This window comes from Ostrea edulis, chromosome 1 (assembly GCF_947568905.1).
Source record: "Ostrea edulis chromosome 1, xbOstEdul1.1, whole genome shotgun sequence".
Lineage (NCBI taxonomy): Eukaryota > Metazoa > Mollusca > Bivalvia > Ostreida > Ostreidae > Ostrea > Ostrea edulis.
In genome coordinates, this window is record NC_079164.1 from 102037298 (window position 1) to 102057586 (window position 20289).

At 36.5% G+C, this 20289-nt stretch overlaps 2 protein-coding genes and 1 long non-coding RNA gene across 4 annotated transcripts in view; 2 read left to right on the top strand and 1 right to left on the bottom strand.

The window, feature by feature from the left end:
• The window catches only part of LOC125669249 (transmembrane protein 185A-like), a 30997-nt gene extending 26928 nt beyond the window's left edge, over positions 1 to 4069 (top strand). Inside the window, exon 8 of the transcript XR_008796170.1 lies at positions 3932 to 4069. The gene's annotated coding sequence lies outside the window, so the exon portion shown is untranslated. The remainder of the gene's footprint in view (positions 1 to 3931) is intronic.
• Positions 53 to 18592, bottom strand: LOC125669203 (uncharacterized). Of its 2 annotated transcripts, none has more exons than XM_048903650.2 (4): positions 18303 to 18592; positions 5895 to 6046; positions 5541 to 5611; positions 53 to 4873 (listed from the first exon to the last, which is right to left on the bottom strand). In XM_048903650.2, the coding sequence occupies exons 1-4, from the start codon at positions 18498 to 18500 to the stop codon at positions 3792 to 3794; spliced, it is 1503 nt and encodes a 500-aa protein (XP_048759607.2). In that variant the 5' UTR covers positions 18501 to 18592; the 3' UTR covers positions 53 to 3791. The 2 variants fall into 2 exon arrangements, with proteins under 2 accessions (XP_048759607.2, XP_048759603.2); XM_048903646.2 differs by having other exon boundaries at positions 5532 to 5611.
• LOC130047128 (uncharacterized) lies at positions 18328 to 19207 on the top strand. The gene is made up of 2 exons (XR_008796173.1): positions 18328 to 18421; positions 18547 to 19207. It is a non-coding gene; the product is annotated as an uncharacterized LOC130047128 (long non-coding RNA).
• Positions 19208 to 20289: the final 1082 nt, after the last annotated feature.

The following is a 20289-nucleotide window of genomic DNA, read 5'->3' on the forward strand; positions in this document are numbered from 1 at the left end:
TTAAAGCCCAAATTAACTCCCCAAAAACCAGTTTATAAACACAATTCAAACATAAATACCAACATCTTTCATTTAACATCAAATTCCATTTATAATAGAAATATACATGTAAACATAAAATTCATAATTATTATTATAAATGGTTTTCTGAACCGGTGGTGAACTTCTGATATCTCATCATATACATTGTGATATAAAAATCAATTCAGATGGGTTTTTTGAAACACCTTCAAACAGCATGATCTATGAAAATTAATTAATTTTTTAATATATTTTCTAAATAATTGAACAGGTTCATTATGTTGTGAAAGAGTGTGAACAGGGTTCTCATAAACATAAAAATCTGCATAATGGGACACAGCAAATTGATCTGGGACAATCATTTAAAACCACACGTTCGTGGACTCATTCCGGAAAGCGGCGAAATTCGTGCATTTTTTTCAAAAATTGGAGATTTTAGATGTTGGGATCAATCTGTATTATACTGAATCATAACTTCCTGTCGAGAAACGAAAGTTAAACATGAATTTTCTCTGTAACAAGAAACTTATCTTATAGACTTATACCTATTTATTTTTTTCAGTACGCATGGATATGCTTATGAGGTATTCAGAAAATATTGCTTGGTGATTTATCTATTTCTTGTTACGATAAATTTTGTTTTGAAAAAGTAACACAGCCTAATTGTTTTGGGACTCATCAAATTTAGCTAGGACGTACTCAACCTTTTCAAAAACCAGGAGTCCTGGGTCTCAAGTTTTAAAAATCCTTGGGAGAGCCTTGATGTATCTACTTGCTGGTTTTTCTCTTTAGAAATTTCTCATAAAATATACATTAATAATAAAATTTAACATATTCAAAATATCGTCAGTCAACTTCATTTAATGTTTGCCATTTCAACAACAGTTGCTATTTCCTCCTGTAAATTCAACTTATAAACATTCACATAACTCCACTCTTTTACAAGACAAAAGTACTTCACAAAATAATTTCAAAATGGTTTAATTTACACAAAAGAAAATTTGATAAATCATAATGGGTAGATTAAAACTTTCCTCATGTATGGTTACAATAACAAAGTTGTGGATAGTTTCTTTGTTTTTGTTTTTTTTACAGAAAGGTGTGCTGGGATAATCTATATCAACACAAAATACACATTACAATAAAACCAGGGTTAAACAGTTTTTTCACTATTATGGTTAACAAGAGGCCCATGGGCCACATCGCTCACCTGAGAAAAGAGTGTTTATGTTTTAAACCCAACATGGCAGGTGTGACCAGAAAATCAATAGGGGGTCATACACGTTGTAAATATGTGCATTAAGTGTGTAATTATAACAATTGAATGCCCTTCAGTCAAAGATTTTTGGTGCCAAGATTAATGATATTCACGAAGTTGTTCAAAAGGAATCGACGGCGAGTTTTCTTCTTCTTAATTTATAAATGAAGACAAAAATGAAATTATATCACTAGATTTATTTGGATGCAAAATTAACAAGAGCAGAAAAAATTGAAAATTTATCTACATTTGTTCCTATATATTCCCATGTAAAATTTCTTAAACACTCCTCCTTATATATTCCCATGTAAAAAAAAAAAAAAAAAAAATTAAAAAAAAAACCGATCTTCTATGTGGCCCCAACCTTCGCCAGGGGACCATGAATTCCACAAATTTTAATCTGCACTACCTGATAATGCTTTTACATTAAAATGACTAATCATTACTATGCTCTTCTTGAGATGAAGATTTTTGAACATATATTTTTTTAAATATTTCAATGTCAAACTTTGAACCCCTATTGTGGCCCCTCCCTACCCCCTGGGGGCATGACTTGAACAAACTTGAATTTACACTACCTGAAGATGCTTCCATATAAATACGATTAATCACAGCTTTGCTATTCTTGAGAAGAAGATTTTTAAAGATTTTCCCTATATATTTGTGTGTAAAACTTTGATCCACCCCTTGGGGCCCCATCTTATCCCCGAGGGCCATGATTTGAACAAACTTGAATCTGCACTATGTCAGAAAGTTTTCATGTAAAAATCAGCTTTTCTGGCTTAGTGGTTCTTGAGAAGATTTTTAAAGATTTTTCCTATATATTTGTATGTAAAACTTTGATCCCCTATTGTGGCCCCATCCAACCCCAGGCGCCCATGATTTGAACAAACTTGAATCTGCATTAAATCAGGAAGCTTTCATGTAAATCTCAGCTTTTCTGGCTCAGTGGTTCTTGAGAAGAAGATTTTTAAAGATTTTTCCTATATATTTGTATGTAAAACTTTGATCCCCTATTGTGGCCCCATCCAACCCCCGGGGGCCATGATTTGAACAAACTTGAATCTGCATTATGTCAGGAAGCTTTCATGTAAATCTAAGCTTTTCTGGCTTGGTGGTTCTTGAGAAGAAGATTTTTAAAGTTTTTCCCTATATATTTGTGTGCAAAACTTTGATCCCCCCTTGGGGCCCCATCCTATCCCCGGGGGCCATGATTTGAACAAACTTGAATCTGCACTATGTCAGGAAGTTTTCATGTAAAAATCAGCTTTTCTGACTCAGTGGTTCTTGAGAAGAAGATTTTTAAAGTTTTTCCCTATATATTTGTGTGTAAAACTTTGATCCACCCCTTGGGGCCCCATCTTATCCCCGGGGGCCATGATTTGAACAAACTTGAATCTGCAATATGTCAGGAAGCTTTCAGGTAAATTTCAGCTCTTCTGGCCCTGTGGTTCTTGAGAAGAAGATTTTTAAATGACCCCACCCTATTTTTGTGATTATCTCCCCTTTGAAAGGGACATGGCCCTTCATTTGAACAAACTTGAAAGCCCTTCACCCAAGGATGCTTTTGGCCAAGTTAGGTTGAAATTGGCCCAGTGGTTCTGGAGAAGAAGTCGAAAATGTGAAAAGTTTACAGACAGACAGACAGATGGACGCCGGACAAAATGTGATCAGAATAGCTCACTTGAACCTTTGGTTCAGGTGAGCTAAAAACTACGCATGGTTAGGCTACATCAAATCGATATTCTGGTTCTCAAGACAATCGTTTTTCAAAAAATGGGTAGATAGGTAGGTAGGTAGGGGGTTTAGTTTTTCAGTTTATCTCCACATCACAAATGGGTAGGGATTTTTTGTCCGTGGTTTTTTTTTTGTGTTGTGAAGAAAGTTAAGAGTTTTACAAATGGTATTCAACACCGTATAGCTTCTTTTCATTCTGTTTCTTGTCTTGTTTTATATGCATGTCATGCTTTTATTTTGTAGTGAATACAAAATAGCATGTTTTTTATCATTTTATTCAACTATACCAAAAACTACTTCCTGTAAATTTTCACTGTTGAAAAAACCTTATCGCTGTCAGCCGTTTTGTTTCGACCTACGAAAACGTCGTACTTCAACTCGGCCTTGCTTTCATCAATTTGTTCCTTCACGGTTTCAATTTCTTTAAATTCACCGCCCAGAAGTTTCTTGCAAAGCGTATCAACTGTCAAGGACGAATCTACCGGTATAATTGTCCATGGAACAATCTGTTTTGAGTTAAAAATAATCTCAATGCTGACAAGAACTGTTTCTGTCGCCATATTGTTTACATCAACTAAGCAGCACATCTTATTCAGCAAGGTGCTTTACAATTTTGGCGCCAAAACACGGATTTTATTTTGATGGATCAAATACGTGCGGCGACGATTTTTTTCTGGGGCGGCAATAAACTTGTGTCAGTGGCTGATTTTTTTTGGGGGGGGGGGTTGCGGCGTCTGAGAACCAGAGAATCGATTTGATGTGGCCTTAAACACTGTTATTTCAACACTGTATCTTGAAAATTTGTGAGAAGAGAAGCACACACCCAATATTCATTGATACTATGTAACAGATTGGCGGGGATTTTTCTACTGAAAATTTTAAAATGCTTGATTTGATTTATTGCTCTCTCCACAGGTGTCCTGTGAGCAGGAATCTTCCCCGTCAAAGTCCCATTGGCTTCACTCGTGGAATGAACACTAGATGCAAATGGAGAGACACTCAGCTTTAGTCCCATTTCAGCAAGTTGGTCCTCTATTCTGAACCCTCTATCTGCCATTATAGAGTCCCCAGGATGTAAAGATCCTTGCTCCATTAGATTTTTTAAATACTGAAAAAATCCGCTTTTGATACAGACATCATTGTCTGAAACAGCGCTACAGAATAAGTCTGACACAAATAAGACAGAACCTCTTGTGTCACACACTACAAGAGATTTCAAAGTGGTTGCTGATGAATGTTCACTGAAACACTGAGTATGGCATAATAGTGATGATGGCCTTTGTATTTTTATCTCTGTACAATCAATAACCATAACAACATTTGGAAATTCCTCTGTATATACAAAAAACATGTCCTGCATGATTTTGTTTCTATGTGGCCAGGAACTTAGTGATCCGAGTCGGTAATACATATACTTAGAGATGCCTTTAAGTATGGTTGATACGCTTTGAATCTTCAAATCAAATCTACACGCCAAGTCTTTCAATTGAAGTCCACTTCTTATTCTGCACAGAAACATAAACACCTGTTGATCTACAGGCAGTCTCTTGACCTCATCTCTACTGGCATCATAAGTGACAGGGTTAACATCGGCAAGAGTTCCCTTTGGGAACAAAAACGAAATCAGCATCAAAAAACGCAAATACGTCATCCCTGTGTAGTACTCAAACAGATTCTTGATTTTAGAATTGGACACAGACTCCACACTGAAATGTTCAACATGTGTTTCAGTTTGTGTTGCGGTGCTACAATGGTTATTAGAAGGCAAGGCTGCTATGGCTTCATGTAGTTCCTGATTTTCTTTTTCCAACTCATGTATCCTTGCTGCCATTGCCAGCATATCCATTGATGAAAATACTGAAAAATCAAATACAATAATCATTAGAAACCTTCATTGTTAAGACCCCTAACCAGAGTTCTCACTAGGAATTTTAAAACTTGAGTCCCAGAACTTTGAAAAGATAGAATCCCAGCTAAAATTGACAAGTCCCAGAACAATTCTTGTTATAACTATTGTTTCTTGATTGGAAGTTATGATTCAGTATAATACAGATTGATCCAAACATCTAAAAAAAACCTTGGTTTTTTAGACCACACGAATTTCCTTGCTATCTGGGACGTGTCCGCAGAAGCATGGTTTAAAAAAAAATTTCGTCCCAGATCAATTTCTTGTATCCATTACAGATGTTTGCATTAAAGGGAACCCTGCTAATCATTCTCTATTAGCACCTGTCAAAAAGATTGTAAGAAAGCCTTACAATATCCTAGTAATACTGCGAGTGTACTGACTGCATGTTTAAAATTTGGCGAGGTTGGAACTTGTGCACTATTTGACATAATTATGATTTAGCGCTTCTCCTACATATGCATGAGAATGGAGAATTTCATACTTTAGTGCAAGTTTACATCGATGCTCTTGCTTCACCACCAAACTCGCTGGTATTATCAATAAGGCCCTTCATCATTGATCAAGAGACAAATTAGAACAGTTAAGAATTGTACAAGTTAAACGTGCCTTGCTCACTTGTTTGACATCCAGTTTCATGACAACATACACCAGCATCTGTTGTGTTCATATCCATGTCTTCAAACTTGCTACAAAAATTGTTATAAATTTCAATTAACTCTACAAGCATGATCAACATTTACGAAAACAAAATATTGAAGAATGCATTTCTGACTTTCACTAATCAGCCCACAGTACAATTGATGACATGTACTATGTATGTACTAATAGTAAACTTCTAGGTTTACATTGTTCTGAAACTAAAATATTTCTACAGTGTACTACACCATCAGTCAATCAATTTCAAAGCATCACACCGATAGCATTTCATTCCCTATATTTCTATTTTGTACTACCACCTTGTAAAAATACCTGAGTGAAGGTATGCCATTGCAGGTTGTATTTTGGATATATGTACTGGGTGATCGGTAAGATGGTAGATGCCTTGCCTTCTGCAACTCTCCAGTTTTCGCATCACATGGGTCTGGATACTCTGCTGTTGGTCCATCATTATTGAAAAAATGCTGTAAAAAAACCAAAAGAAAACTTATTACAGATGCCTGCAATATAAATTCATACTAAAGTTTAGTTGATACATTTTACTACTCTAGTGGATTGGGCTATACAGACCACAGACCTCAACCTGAAAAGCTCAGCGACACAGCCACTAGACTAGTGATACAGGACACAGGGGCTCGGTTGTCAGATATTGAAGTTTTGCATTATTTGTGTCCGAATAATAAATTATATAAATCCGGTTTTTTTTGGCATTTTATGAAAGGTGTATCATGTGTACATTAAAAAAAGTAAAGGGACGACACTTGCCATCTTGGATTTCTGGGGGGCCCTTTTTTCATGACTTATTTTCAACAATATCTACTCTCTGCCTACCGGTTTCTGGTGAGATCTATGTTGGAAAAAGATCCAACTACTTCTCCCTATCGTCTGCTTATGTCTACATGCCGTATTAAAGATCCAGTGACCCGAAATGTCCTTGATACCTGCCCCAACTTATCGAAAGAACAGAAGTTTGCATCGAGTGATGTGACGCCTACTGGAGCCTCTCGATATAACCACTGAGGTGTTCCGAATACATACGGTAAGTCCAGAGAAATCTAACGGAAGAACAAAGACATCAGACAATATCTTAGCATAGTAAGCTGTAAATTGTAAACCATGTAATTCATGGGAGAGATTTTATATACCAATAACTGAATGATTTTCATTAGATTAAGTTACGCACAAAGTACCACATTGTCAGCAGCTTGGCCGTTTATCAATATATTGTGACAATTTTAAAGCAAAGTCAACACTTTTCCGTTGTTTTTGCGGTGTTGATTTCTCTGGACTTACCGTATGCATTTGGAACACCCCAGTGATTATATGGAGAGCCTCCAGTAGGCGTTGCAAACTTCAATTTACTATTCAGGCACAAATAATACAAAACCTCAATATCTGACAACCAAGTCCCTGTGATGCAGGGGTCCCTAGCCAGCCATAATTTTCTCCTTTTATTTGTTACAATATTAATCATGTTAATGTTGATAAAACTTCATCCATGACTACACTAACATTTAAAAATAGCCAAGTACAATCTGCAAACACCACACTTTCTGTATTAGCTTTAGTTAGAATAATCTGTGTCTCTGGACAGGCCCTCACCACAGTTAGAATACCTCCCATATACCCGTAATGTAGCAGAAAATTGCAGAATCGCTCCAAAACGATTTTAAAATCACCAAAGAAAAAACGCGTAAATTAGAAGCTAAAATTGAATACAACTAACCCAGGGCTCAACATTAACTTTTTTTCCTACTTGTCCATTCGGAAAAGAGACAAAGATATTTACTTGTCCGAACTTCAACTTCACTTGTCCAAAAAATTTTCTAAAAAGGATATAATATCGTCAACTTGAAAACTGTATTTAATTTACTTAATATATAGTCTATTTTTATACCTGCTTGATTGATTTTTTTTATATCTTATTCTCTTGATAAAAACAACAAACGCATAAAACAAAATTTTATCTAGACTTCCCATCTTGAATCAATGACTTCGTAAGATCCATGGATGCATTCTCTCACTAGAGGGCGCGCTACGTTGTGGAGCGTAGCGTAACGCTCTCTGGTAAGAGATTGCAATGGGTGATTGAAAGTAGTACGCAATAAGTGAACACCAATCCCGATTGAGTTTGACTCAGCTAGTTTACATAGCGATCGAAGTTCATTTTCCATGTACTTCCGACTCTCAACTACCGATAAACTTTTCACAAAGTTGTTTGGAGACTTCTTTACATAAAAAAGCACTTGTCCAATTGGACAAGTGCCCATCAATACTCACTTGTCCGAAATATTTTTCCACTGGTACCGGACAAGCGGACAAACGTAAATGTTGACCCCTGTAACCTCACTGAAAATTCGCAAGTCCTTTAAAACAATGTAAAAATATGTAATATAATGTTGTAAATTTGAAATGTCACTTTTCTTGATTCAAATTGACTGCCATTTTAACGGAAACTGTTATCGGAACACCCTGCTGTTTTCCAAAATGAATGCTCAATGAAGAACCGCCTACTACCATATGTGGAAAACAGTGAAACGTACCTTTTGCAATGTGCAGTGGATACAGAATTACCGTGTAGAATTGAAAGACGAACAAGCAGAAATAATCTCTGCAGTGCTAAAAGGAAAAGATATCCGTTTGCCAGTGCAATCGGGTTAATTTTCTTCATTCAGGCCCAATGAAAGCAATTTTCATCCAAAAAATATTAAACCTTCGTATTAATTTAATTTGATGCTGCATTGTTGACTTAACTTATATTTCTTAATTTACAACGTTTATTGGATGCTATTTAGTTAATTTTCCTGTAAAATAACGGCGTAGTAAAGATCATAGTACATTTTCCATTAAAGGCCATATTTGGGAGCTGTTTGCTTACGCAATGATAAGTTCCGGTAAAATGGAAGCTGTACACAGCGAAATTCAAACTCTTAGGTTTTAGTTCTCTTTCTACGCTAATAAAAATATTTGGACTGACGCCTTCACCGAATCTCGGAGCAGTCCTTCATAATTCATGTCTGGAAATTTACTTTCAGCTTCGGCCGGTTCTAGCAATTAATGTGCACTTGGGTGACACTACTGTTTGCTTCAAATAAGTGATTTGGCTATTAAACTAACTCTCTATCACTATTAACATTGCATTGCTTACCGTTTAGGTATGAAAATCCTAAAGTGAAAAGAGTCACTAAATTTTCGGTTTAAATGAAGACTTCCATGGCACAATATTTTATCTCCTGAAATTGAAGAGTTCCTATAGTCTGTATTATCTAGTTACTGATACAGTGTATCTCCATATAAAGTCTTGTTTTTGCAAACTTGATTTACACTATGTCAGAAAGCTTTCATGTAAATGTGAACTTCTTTGGCCCAATGGTTCTTGAGAAGATATTTAAAGATTTTTCCTATACATTTGTATGTAAAACTTTGATCCCCCCTTGTGGCCCCATCCTAACCCGGGGGCCATGATTTGAACAAACTTGAATCTGCACTATGTCAGAAAGTTTTCATGTAAAAATCAGCTTTTCTGGCTCAGTGGTTCTTGAGAAGAAGATTTTTAAATGACCCCACCTTATGTTTGCATTTTTGTGATTATTTAAAGGGACATGGCCCTTCATTTGAACAAACATGAAAGCCCTTCACCCAAGGATGCTTATGGCCAAGTTTGGTTGAAATTGGCCCAGTGGTTCTGGAGAAGAAGTCGAAAATGTGAAAACTTTACAGACGGACAGACAGACGGACAATGGACAAAATGTGATCAGAAAAGCTGAATTAAAAACACAGTATTGGAACTCTTCAATTTCGGGAGTTAAAATATTGCGCCATGAAACTCATCATTTGAACGGAAAATTTAGTAAGGGCTATTCTAGCAAAAAATGTAGGGGGGGGGGGGGGGGGCAGGGGAGGGACGGCAGCCGATATTTTTTTGGATGAGTGGGGGTGATTTGGGAAAATATATTTGTATGGGTGGCAGTGCTCGAGCTGGGCTTCGCCAATGGCGAATTTTTTTCAAAAATGGCGAAAAAAAATTGAAAGTGGCGAAAATCCCTTTTTGCAATAAATTGTATTTTTAATCCTTTGTCAGTGACACATTATCGCCTGTTTGTTTATGCAGTCAAAATCTGTTTATTCAGTCAACGCGTGCGACCGGAAATCTCGCGTCGCTCCAGTGCACACAGAGCTGGTCACAGCCTCAGGTAATTTATGGCTGCAAAAAAGTCGGTGATTATGTAATAAAGTACATCGGACAGCTGTTTACCCTGCTGTGGTCAATTGTTTAACATTTAAAGTCTTATTCATTATCGTGTTATCATTTCCACATTAATGTCAATTCTTAACCAGAGAACCGACTGGTAATTAAATTGGCCGTATTATTGTGTATAATGTATATCTGAATACATCAATTGTTTGTTTTTGCGGCCAAACTCGATTACAAGATTTTGATTTTGATGTGTTTGATTTTAGTTCGAATATTTCATAAACAATGCGGTCGGTCACCATTGATATGGACATGGCAATTTTAATAAATAATTTTCTTTGAAGTTCGGTGCGCAACAGTATAAAAATGCTAATCTCATAAGACTATGCACCCCATTCTATTTTGACACTAAACTTGTAGCTTCTGACCCTAGTCAGTCTAAAATTTAAAAAATATCTATGTTTGGCTTTACAGTCAACCCCACCTCCTCAAACATCTGATTCTGTCCAAATTGCAAAATCTTCCATACAAAAACGGAAATTTAATTGGGAGTGGTTGAGATACGACTCTAAATTGGGCTTGATGTTTTGTGACATCTGCATTTCGGCCAATGTACACAATGTTTTCACTGAGGGGTGTAGCATCATGAAGTTTATATTTATATGATTTATTATCTGAATTTTGATTTCCATAATAGAATTTATCAAACAAATCAACTTCTTATTATTTCAGAAAGAAATGTTTAGGTATGGTAGATGGATATGATTAAGTAATGTAACTGATTCAAAATGCTAAAATAAGTGTAATGAATAAAATAATATATAATATGATGGAAATAATTGTAAAGCATGTGATTATTTGTGCCGCGCCACTCCCCGAAAAAGTGGCGAAAGGGAATTCTGGTCCAGTGGGAGCACTGATGGGTGGTTGTCTTCCAGCTAGGTTAAAAAAAACATGGGTGCCTGTGAATTATGATAAAAATGAAAACGTATCACGTTAAGTTTCTTTTATTACAAAAGAAGGAGAAAAGCGGAGCCATCCTACATTAAGTATGGAAAAAAGATTGATAAATGGGCAGATAACTCAATGTTACCATAAAGTTTTCCCTTCCAAGACGTTACCCAACCTATTGTACCTGTCCTAAACGACCACCTGTCTAACGCAAAAATGCAACGATCATGGGTTTTATAACCTTTTCGTGTAGTTTCACCTTTATGAAACGACTGTACATTTTTTCGATTACAACGCGATTCCTACTTTCGATTTCAGTCGAGCATGACTATTCTGGGAATTCACTTTGAATCAATTATTATACCCAAGCAATCAATTGGTTAACGCGTAATTAACATGAAGCATCGTGTGAGGTTAATTACCAAAACCGAGTTCTTTACGGATCTGAGACATAGAAACAAACTAAAACAAGAGGCCCATGGGCCACATCGCTCACCTGAGTCACCTTGGTCCATATCACAAGACTTTCTATATATATTTGCATGTAAAACCGTAGTCCTTATCATGGCCCCAATCTACCCCTGGAGGCCATAGTTTTCGCAAACTTGAATCTACACTATGTCAGAAATTTTTCTTGTAAATGTGAACTTCTTTGGCCCAATGGTTCACGAGAAGAAGATATTTGAAGATTTTTCCTATATATTTGTATGTAAAACTTTGATCCCCCCTTGTGGCCCCATCCTACCCCCAGGGGCCATGATTTGAACAAACTTGAATCTGCACTATATCAGAAAGCTTTCATGTAAATATCAGCTTTTCTGGCTCAGTGGTTCTTGAGAAGAAGATTTAAAAAAAAAAATTCCTATATATTTGTATGTAAAACTTTGATCCCCTATTGTGGCCCCATCCTACAACAGGGGGCCATGATTTGAACAAACTTAGCTCTGCTCTATGTTAGGAAGCTGTTCATGTGAATATCAGCTTTTCAGACTCAGTGGTTCTTGAGAAGAAGATTCTAAAAGAATGTCCCTATATATTTGTATGAAAAACTTTGATCCCCCCTTGTAGCCCCATCCTACCCCAGGGGCCATGATTTGAACAAACTTGAATCTGCACTATGTCAGAAAGCTTTCATGTAAATATTAGCTTTTCTGGCTTAGTGGTTCTTGAGAAGAAGATTTTTAAAGATTTTTCATATATATTTGTATGTAAAACTTTGATCCCCTATTGTGGCCCCATCTGACCCCCAGGGGCCAGGATTTTAACAATTTAGAATCTGTACTATATATCAGAAAGCTTTCATATAAATCTCAGCTTTTCTGGCTCAGTGGTTCTTGAGAAGAAGATTTTTAAAGATTTTCCCTATATATTTGTATGTAAAATTTTGACCCCCTATTGTGGCCCCATCCGACCCCCGGGGGCCATGATTTTAACAATTTAGAATCTGCATTATATAAGGAAGCTTTCATATAAATCTTAGCTTTTCTGGCTCAGTGGTTCTTGAGAAGAAGATTTTCCCTATATATTTGTATGTAAAACTTTGACCCCCTATTGTGGCCCCATCCGACCCCCGGGGGCCATGATTTTAACAATTTAGAATCTGCATTATATAAGGAAGCTTTCATATAAATCTCAGCTTTTCTGGCTCAGTGGTTCTTGAGAAGAAGATTTTTAAAGATTTTCCCTATATATTTGTATGTAAAACTTTGACCCCCTATTGTGGCCCCATCCGACCCCCGGGGGCCATGATTTTAACAATTTAGAATCTGCACTACCTAATAAAGCTTATCTATAAATTTCATCTTTTCTGGCCCAGTGGTTCTTGAGAAGAAGATTTTTTAATGACCCTACCCTATTTTTACCTTTTCTTGATTATCTCCCCTTGGAAGGTGGCCTGGCCCTTTATTTTAACAATTTAGAATTCCCTTTACCTAAGGATGTTTTGTGCCAACTTTGGTTGAAATTGGCCCAGTGGTTGTTGAGAAGAAGTTGAAAATGTGAAAAGTTTACAGACGGACGGACGGACGCCGGAGTACGGGTGATCAGAAAAGCTCACTTGAGCTTTCAGCTCAGGTGAGCTAAAAACAGAGCATGACCTCCAAGTTTTTATAAACAAATGCCTCAGACAGATATTGAAAATTGGACAGTGCTCCAAGTCGCATCCACTATCAGGTCGCAAAATGGCGACCTAAAAACATTTCTGGTCGCCATTTTCAAAATTTCTACTCGCCATAGTAAAAGATTTAGTAAATAAGACTTACAAGTTTTTTTAAGATATGAATATCCTTCAAGTAAAATATCAACACCCATGTACAGTGTAATGTATTTTGTTTGTTTTATTTTTAAACTGAATAGAAATGTACTGTGAAACATGCTGGATGCTAACAAGTCAAGTATTTACTCTGGCAAAAGTTGTATTGCATTGGGCCATCCTGTATATTTTACAGTACGGTTCTGGGGAAGAAAACCTAGCGTTCCACACAAGGATTTGCTTTAAAGTTCTCAACAAGTGGGCCTTTACTGCTTACCATGTTATGCGAATAAGAGCTTCTAGTTTTGTTGGATCTTTTGCTGAACAATTAGTGCAAGCATCAATAAGAACACTACATCCCGAGTTTGATTGTCTTTGAAAATCAACAGCAACAGTTGCCCCGCTCGACTATTACTGCTAATAATGCAGTCACGGACGAAGACCTGTAGACTCTTACTGTTACCGTGAATAGTCACACTTCCACATTTGAAAGATGTACACTCGGTTGTGGTGAAATAGGACAACGGGTGTCCAGAAATGGTGGACGTTGCTGGCTAATTGGCCTCACAAATTCTGCAAAACATTTTGCCATCACGAAAATTCCCTCTGCCATTTCAGGACTGGGGTTCTTCCTTTACTTTTGCATTTCTCTTTAGACACTGCTACATCATCTTTTGATGCAGAACTTTCTCCGTGTGATTCTTGAATTTCTTTGTTACATGTACTAGGCTGAGGTTTCTGCTTTTTACTATTGATAAATCCAAAGTGCTCTAAACCTCGTTTTCCCGCCATCTTGATTGTTTTGACCGAGACTGAAAAATATTTATTCAGACTTCCGATCCCGATTCTAAAATTTTACTGGATGCCCAAATTTTCTCCACTCGCAAAAATGCGACTTAATTATAATCTCTAGTTGCAAAATTGATTTTCTGGTTGCAAATGCGACCGTTTTACTCACAACTTGGAGCACTGTAATAGATGGCCTGAGAAAATATCAAACCAGGAATTATGGAGAAGAACAAGCCAAACTCCAATAATTGATATCATCAAAAGAAAAAAATGGCGTTGGATTGGTCATATCCTCAGACGACCACAGAATAACATCACAAGACATGCATTAGAGTGGAATCCACAAGGAAAAAGAAAAAGGGGGCGCCCAGTAACAACATGGCGAAGGACTTTAAACACAGAGCTCAGGTCGATCCAGATGTCATGGGGAGAAACCAAACAAGCTGTACATTTCCGAGACATATGGAAAACTATTGTTGAGGCCCTATGCCCCCTCAGGGGCCAAGAGGAATAAGTCAAGTATTGTAACTGATGTGATCTTGTTTAATCGGCACTTTGAATCAATTATTATACCCAAGCAATCAATTGGTTAACACGTAATTAACATGCAGCGTCGTGTGAGGTTAATTACCAAAACCAAGTTGTTGTTTATTTAACAAAATCAAGGATCAGGGAATCACGACCGTTGTTTCCGAAGGTGTGAATTTCCACAGACTTTGATATGTGCGGGGTAATTCGGATATGAAATCTCCCACCTGGTATACCATTACGTTTAACAGAGTGGAAAATTTGCCTGATTGCGATATAAATCAGGCAAATGTTATGCTTGGGTGTCACGGATAACCGTGCTAGAATGTGAAAATGATAGTCACAGAAAACAATTTACATATTTATTTGGTATACAAATATTTAAGTTTCTGGTCCCGGTTTTATGGCGTTGAGCGTAAAGTTCCTCAGTGTTCCTGACTTAAACACGGATCCACTACACTGATGACTGCTGTCATACGTGGATATCACACATGTCGATGCTCCCCAGTGTTTGGTTTCGATACTGTGGTTACTTGGTACATGTGTACTTGGTACACACTACAAGGTAGCACCTATGACAATAAACGTACACATACACACAGGTTTTCAGGTTGAAACCTTACTTTACATTATCCATGGATATATATACCATACACTGTTATACATATAAGTTACTTAATATTACAACAAGATACACTAAAACTCTAGCAATTCTATGCATATGAGTTACACAATGTTTCTTACAGCGAAACAATTATGGCCAGTACTACACGCTGTAACTTTACAAACAGGACTATATAGTGAACACGTTTTTGAAAAAGGAAACTGGTATTGAAACAAGTACAAAACACAAAGTATGAATAAAGATACTTGGAAGTTTTAGGACCTTTAAACAAAGAAAATACTCTATAAAAATCGTTACATAAAACTCACCTCCGAACAAGCCAAACACGGGCAACATTTACAACAATGCCAAAGTGTTTACAATTTAGTTATCAATGCGTCCTTCTCGCTGGACAGCTCAGTTCCTACTGAGAGCACGGACTGGCGGTTTTTATGCTCCAATAGATTGAGGTTTAATAAAGGGGTATTTACAATTTAAAAGAGGTCCCAAGCAGGATAAAGCTACGTTTGATTTGACAAAACAAAACTGAATTAAAATGAACATGCAAATAGATTTTAATGTGACATTGGGACTGAAATTTTAAATGGAATATTCATGAGTTTCCTGTACGAGAGATTGTAGGGGGAAAAGTCAAAGGGAAAAAGTCACAATCTATGTGCATACACTTTGTAATTTAGGGAAATATCTATTTCTCACATTATCACCAGTGTGAGATCGACTTTACCCATGTGAGATTTTTCTGTCTCACACTGCTGCGACGTCATTTGATTGTGACGTCATATATTTTCTATGATTTACGTTACACGGTGAAGATTTACGTTACACAGTGAAGTAAAAATATTTTGCATTGTTATCTTTAAATTTTAATGTAGTATAGCTTTCTGGTGGACAACCTTGGGGTTTTTAGTTTACACTTACAGTGTAAACCATTTTCGGGTATGCTCTTTCTGCCTATCTAATTAGTTTTTGCATCGAAGTTCAAATGAGGATTTTGATAATCTAAAATTTTCTGAAAGCTCCTAATTTTATGCACTAAACTGTAGTTAAAATGTGAGAAAAATAATCCTTCATTATTTACTCGTGTGGGATAGGGAAATTCCACCTCTGGAACAAGATTCGCTGTCTAGGACTCGGCAAAGCCTCATCCAAGACTGCGAATCTTGTCCCCTCGGTGGAATTTCCCTATCTCACACTCGTACTAATGAAGGATTCTATTAGTCTTGCACTGAAGTCGCGAGAAAACCTAACTCGTTGAAAAGTTCTCTGTTGCTTACTTGAATTTGTACACCGCTATACAATGCCATTTTATGTATACATATTGTAACTGATGTAATAAGACATATATGTCTTTTAAAAGCAATAAAGAGAGTAACAATATATGTGAATTTAAATTTAAAGTGGTATAATATATTCATATTTTATTTAGTTTTATATCATTAAAAAAAAAAACAACTTCTTGTTATTTCAACAATTAACAAGCACCCAGATAATGACATGAGTAAAAACGACATGCACATCTAGTCCAGAAATGATATGACAATATCCCACATCATTAGTCTATAGTGAAACTGTTTGTTTATAATAAGCAAACAGAACTAGGTTTCTACAACTCACATGTTTCCAGATTATACAAAATTAATTGCATTTTTTCTTTCATTTTATATGCTGAGATCATCCTTTTATCTCCCTACCAAAATTGCATTGGAAACTAAAATATATGTAATTTTTTTTCTGCAATGATTGCTACCTTCATCTCCCGATGAAACAACAAAGAAAGACATTTTATTGTTTATACTTTTATACATTTTTAAAAATATAAACTTAAGAATTAAGTTCTAAAATATCATACGGTTGATCCATTTGTTACGTTAATGAAAAGTATTGAATTGTATGGGTGGTGGTGGCAGGGGAGAATCTAATTGTATGGGTGGTGGTAGCAGAGGAAAATTTAATTGTATGGGTGGCTGTCTTAAAAATAAAGTGCCTTCCCCCCCCCCCTCCCCCCCCCAATATTTTTTTTGCTGGAATAGCCCTAATAGTATATTTTATGGAATTTACATACTTAGACGTTAAGTAATGCAGCATTAAAAGTGATACAGATTTGGTTTAATAGTCAACTAACTTATTTGAAGCGAACAGCAGCGTCACGTAAGTGCACATTAATTGCTAGAACCGACCGAAGCTGAAAGTAAATTTCCAGACATGAATTATGAAGGACTGGTCCGAGATTTGGTGAAGGCGTCAGTCCAAATATTCAGCCAAGCCGAATCTCAGCTGAGATTAGCGAGTCAGTTGTGAAGGTAACTTTTTTGATTGTATATTTATGATATGTGACACGATTTTACCAAACATGTACTGAGTGCAATTTTTATTTTGCTACATTACGGGTATATGGGTCTATCGTTAAACCGGGTCCGTAGGACATTATCACTTTAACGATGGAACGTTCTATCTATATTAGCTTATGTTCCGTTTTTCATTAGCATTCCTTTCTTTTGCAGGCATGTAGTGTGACCAAAGATTCAGATTCTGCAATTTCGCACAGGGTTTTGACACAATCTGGTATATATAGTATGTAGACAGCAAACTGGTACATATAGTATGTAGACAGCAAACTGGTATATATAGTATGTAGACTATATACTGTATATATACCAGTAATCCGAGATTCCTCTGACTCTTACCCCCGCTTTTATATTTGACATGTGCGGGGGAGAGTCAGAGCGGACTCCATATTGAAAAGTGGGAATTCAGCGACACCAGCTGGTGTCGCTGCTTTACCTACCTCTTACAACTTTATTTCGCGGACCCATCTTCCAAGACGCGATTATTCATTTATCGGAAGATTATTCTACAAATACATCATGATTAATACGATGCTATCGCCGTTTAAACGGCCCTAACACCGACAAATGGAGCATCACTTGAATTAGGTCGCCGCCTCGCCATTTGATTTCTTTGCGCATGACGTCAGCACATATAAACACAAAATTCCATCGTTTAAACGGCGATAGCATCGTATTAATCATGATGTATTTGTAGAATAATCTTCCGGTAAATGAATAATCGCGTCTTGGAAGATGGGTCCGCGAAATAAAGTTGTAAGAGGTAGGTAAAGCAGCGACACCAGCTGGTGTCGCTGAATTCCCACTTTTCAATATGGAGTCCGCTCTGACTCTCCCCCGCACATGTCAAATATAAAAGCGGGGGTAAGAGTCAGAGGAATCTCGGATTAATATACCAGTTGCCTCAGATTGTGTCAAAACCCTGTGCAAATTTCTGTTCTTTGTTTCATCATTTTTAGCAAGCCCCCTATCAAAGACGTTGCTATATGCCTGAACTCAAAACAGCTGCATACAAACAGTAAACAAATCATCTTACCTTAGTACATATATATGTATCTTTCGTTATTTTGTTTACATTCAGCTGATATTGAGGTCTGCGACATAAGGCAATCCATCGCACACATTTCTGGAAGTTTGTCTTTGGTTTGGGGAATGGTATGAATTTGGCTCCATTAAGTTTATCTGGATACCTACTGTCTGATTTACAGGTTCCAAAGGAGCAATGTTTAACCATTTTTCTTAAAAAATGATCGTCATTAGTGGATACACTTCTCTTTCAGTTTATTGGGCCTACACAAAACAATGGCGGATGTCCGAGTTCTGTCCGAGGCGTGGGGTGGTGGGCGGAGCTTATTTTTCATTGGTCAAAATTCAGGTCGTGAACTTCTGTGGATCCGTGAAGTCGAGAAATCAAAGTACTGAAAGTACTCATGGGACTTTAATCATATGTGACGCATCATGATATGCGGTATATTCAGTGCGTAATAGAAAAATAGCGATAGAAACACCGTTTATTGTTCAGCACGTAAATAAAATTTCACAGTAAGTGAGTAAGTAAGTAAATTTTATTCAAAGTCGGCACTGTATACAATAGTAACAAACTAGAACTGTCCTAATGGGACTAATACCCCCTGCGGGGCATATAAGATGATGGGAAATATTTAATGCAAACACATTGGATATTTTCACATTATCTACAGGGCAATCAATGTAAACGCAGAAGTGTATATTCTACAGTACAGCAGTAGGCCTACATGAAATATTAAAAATATGCTTAATATAAACAATGAATACTACTTGGCTCATTTTAGGCTGTATGATTGCAAATCCCTGGTCAACTCTTCTAGTCTTTAGTTTATATTCACTTTGTTAAAGATCATTATGTTATGCCAACTTTACTTTGTCATTGATTTTGTCAGTAAATAAATGATATTAGCTCAAGCATTGGTATTATTGCAATCTTTTCCACTGGTATAACAACTCTAAGTAGCTGCAATAAAGGCAGTTTACTATGAATCCCATTGCCAGGGATAGTTGAGATTATAAATACTATCTGACAAATAAGTATTCAACACACATGAGCCACTTTATGTTTTACCGAGAAGTCACAAGATTGCAGATACAGTATGTGGATGAGAAAATATAATACATTTGTACGTTCTAAACTGACCTGCAATGATTTGAAATCTAATACAAATGAATCCATGGAATTGCTATGGAAATTTTGTCTATTACTACAAGTACAACCAAACCAGAAAATGTCCGTAACTTCCATAAGTGTTAAAATATTTCAATGAAAATTGAAGATGCACAACTACATTATATATATAAGATGGGAATAAAGTTTGAATCAAATCTGTTCAACGGTATTAGAATTAAACTCTGGACAAAGTGCGCAGCCCCCAAAATGAAAAGAAAATGTGCGTAACTTCTATAACTGTTAAAATATTTCAATGAAAATAGGAGATGCACAACTACATAATATATAAAAGATGTGCATGAAGTTTGAATGAAATATGCCCAGCGGTATTAGAAATAAACTTCGGACAAATTGCGTCTACGGACAAACGGACGGACGGACAAAGTGATTCCAGTATACCCCCCCCCCAACTTCGTTTGCGGGGGGTATAATAACATGAGCTCCACAGAGCTCTTAAACCGACCATCACAGACAAAATAAAATATCACAAGGTAAGCATACAAAAAACACATATATACATATTTACACGCATACTGTAATAGTGTATAGCTAGACAGTTTCAGAAGTTAAGAATTAAATTCAAACCAAACAAAAGTTTTTCACTCTAAAATTTAAGCATTGAATTTAAAGGAGGTGAACATGAGAATGTGACAAAGGGTTTAGATTTGTCATTTTGATGTATATAATGAATTCTGAAAATCACTAAGATGTAGCTTTCTTCAGTAGGGAGATATTTTATAAAGATTAACTAATCTTTTCAGGTATCACACCGGTAATTGTCCATTCAAAATGAACTTAGTCAATTGTAGTTCCATATATTTAA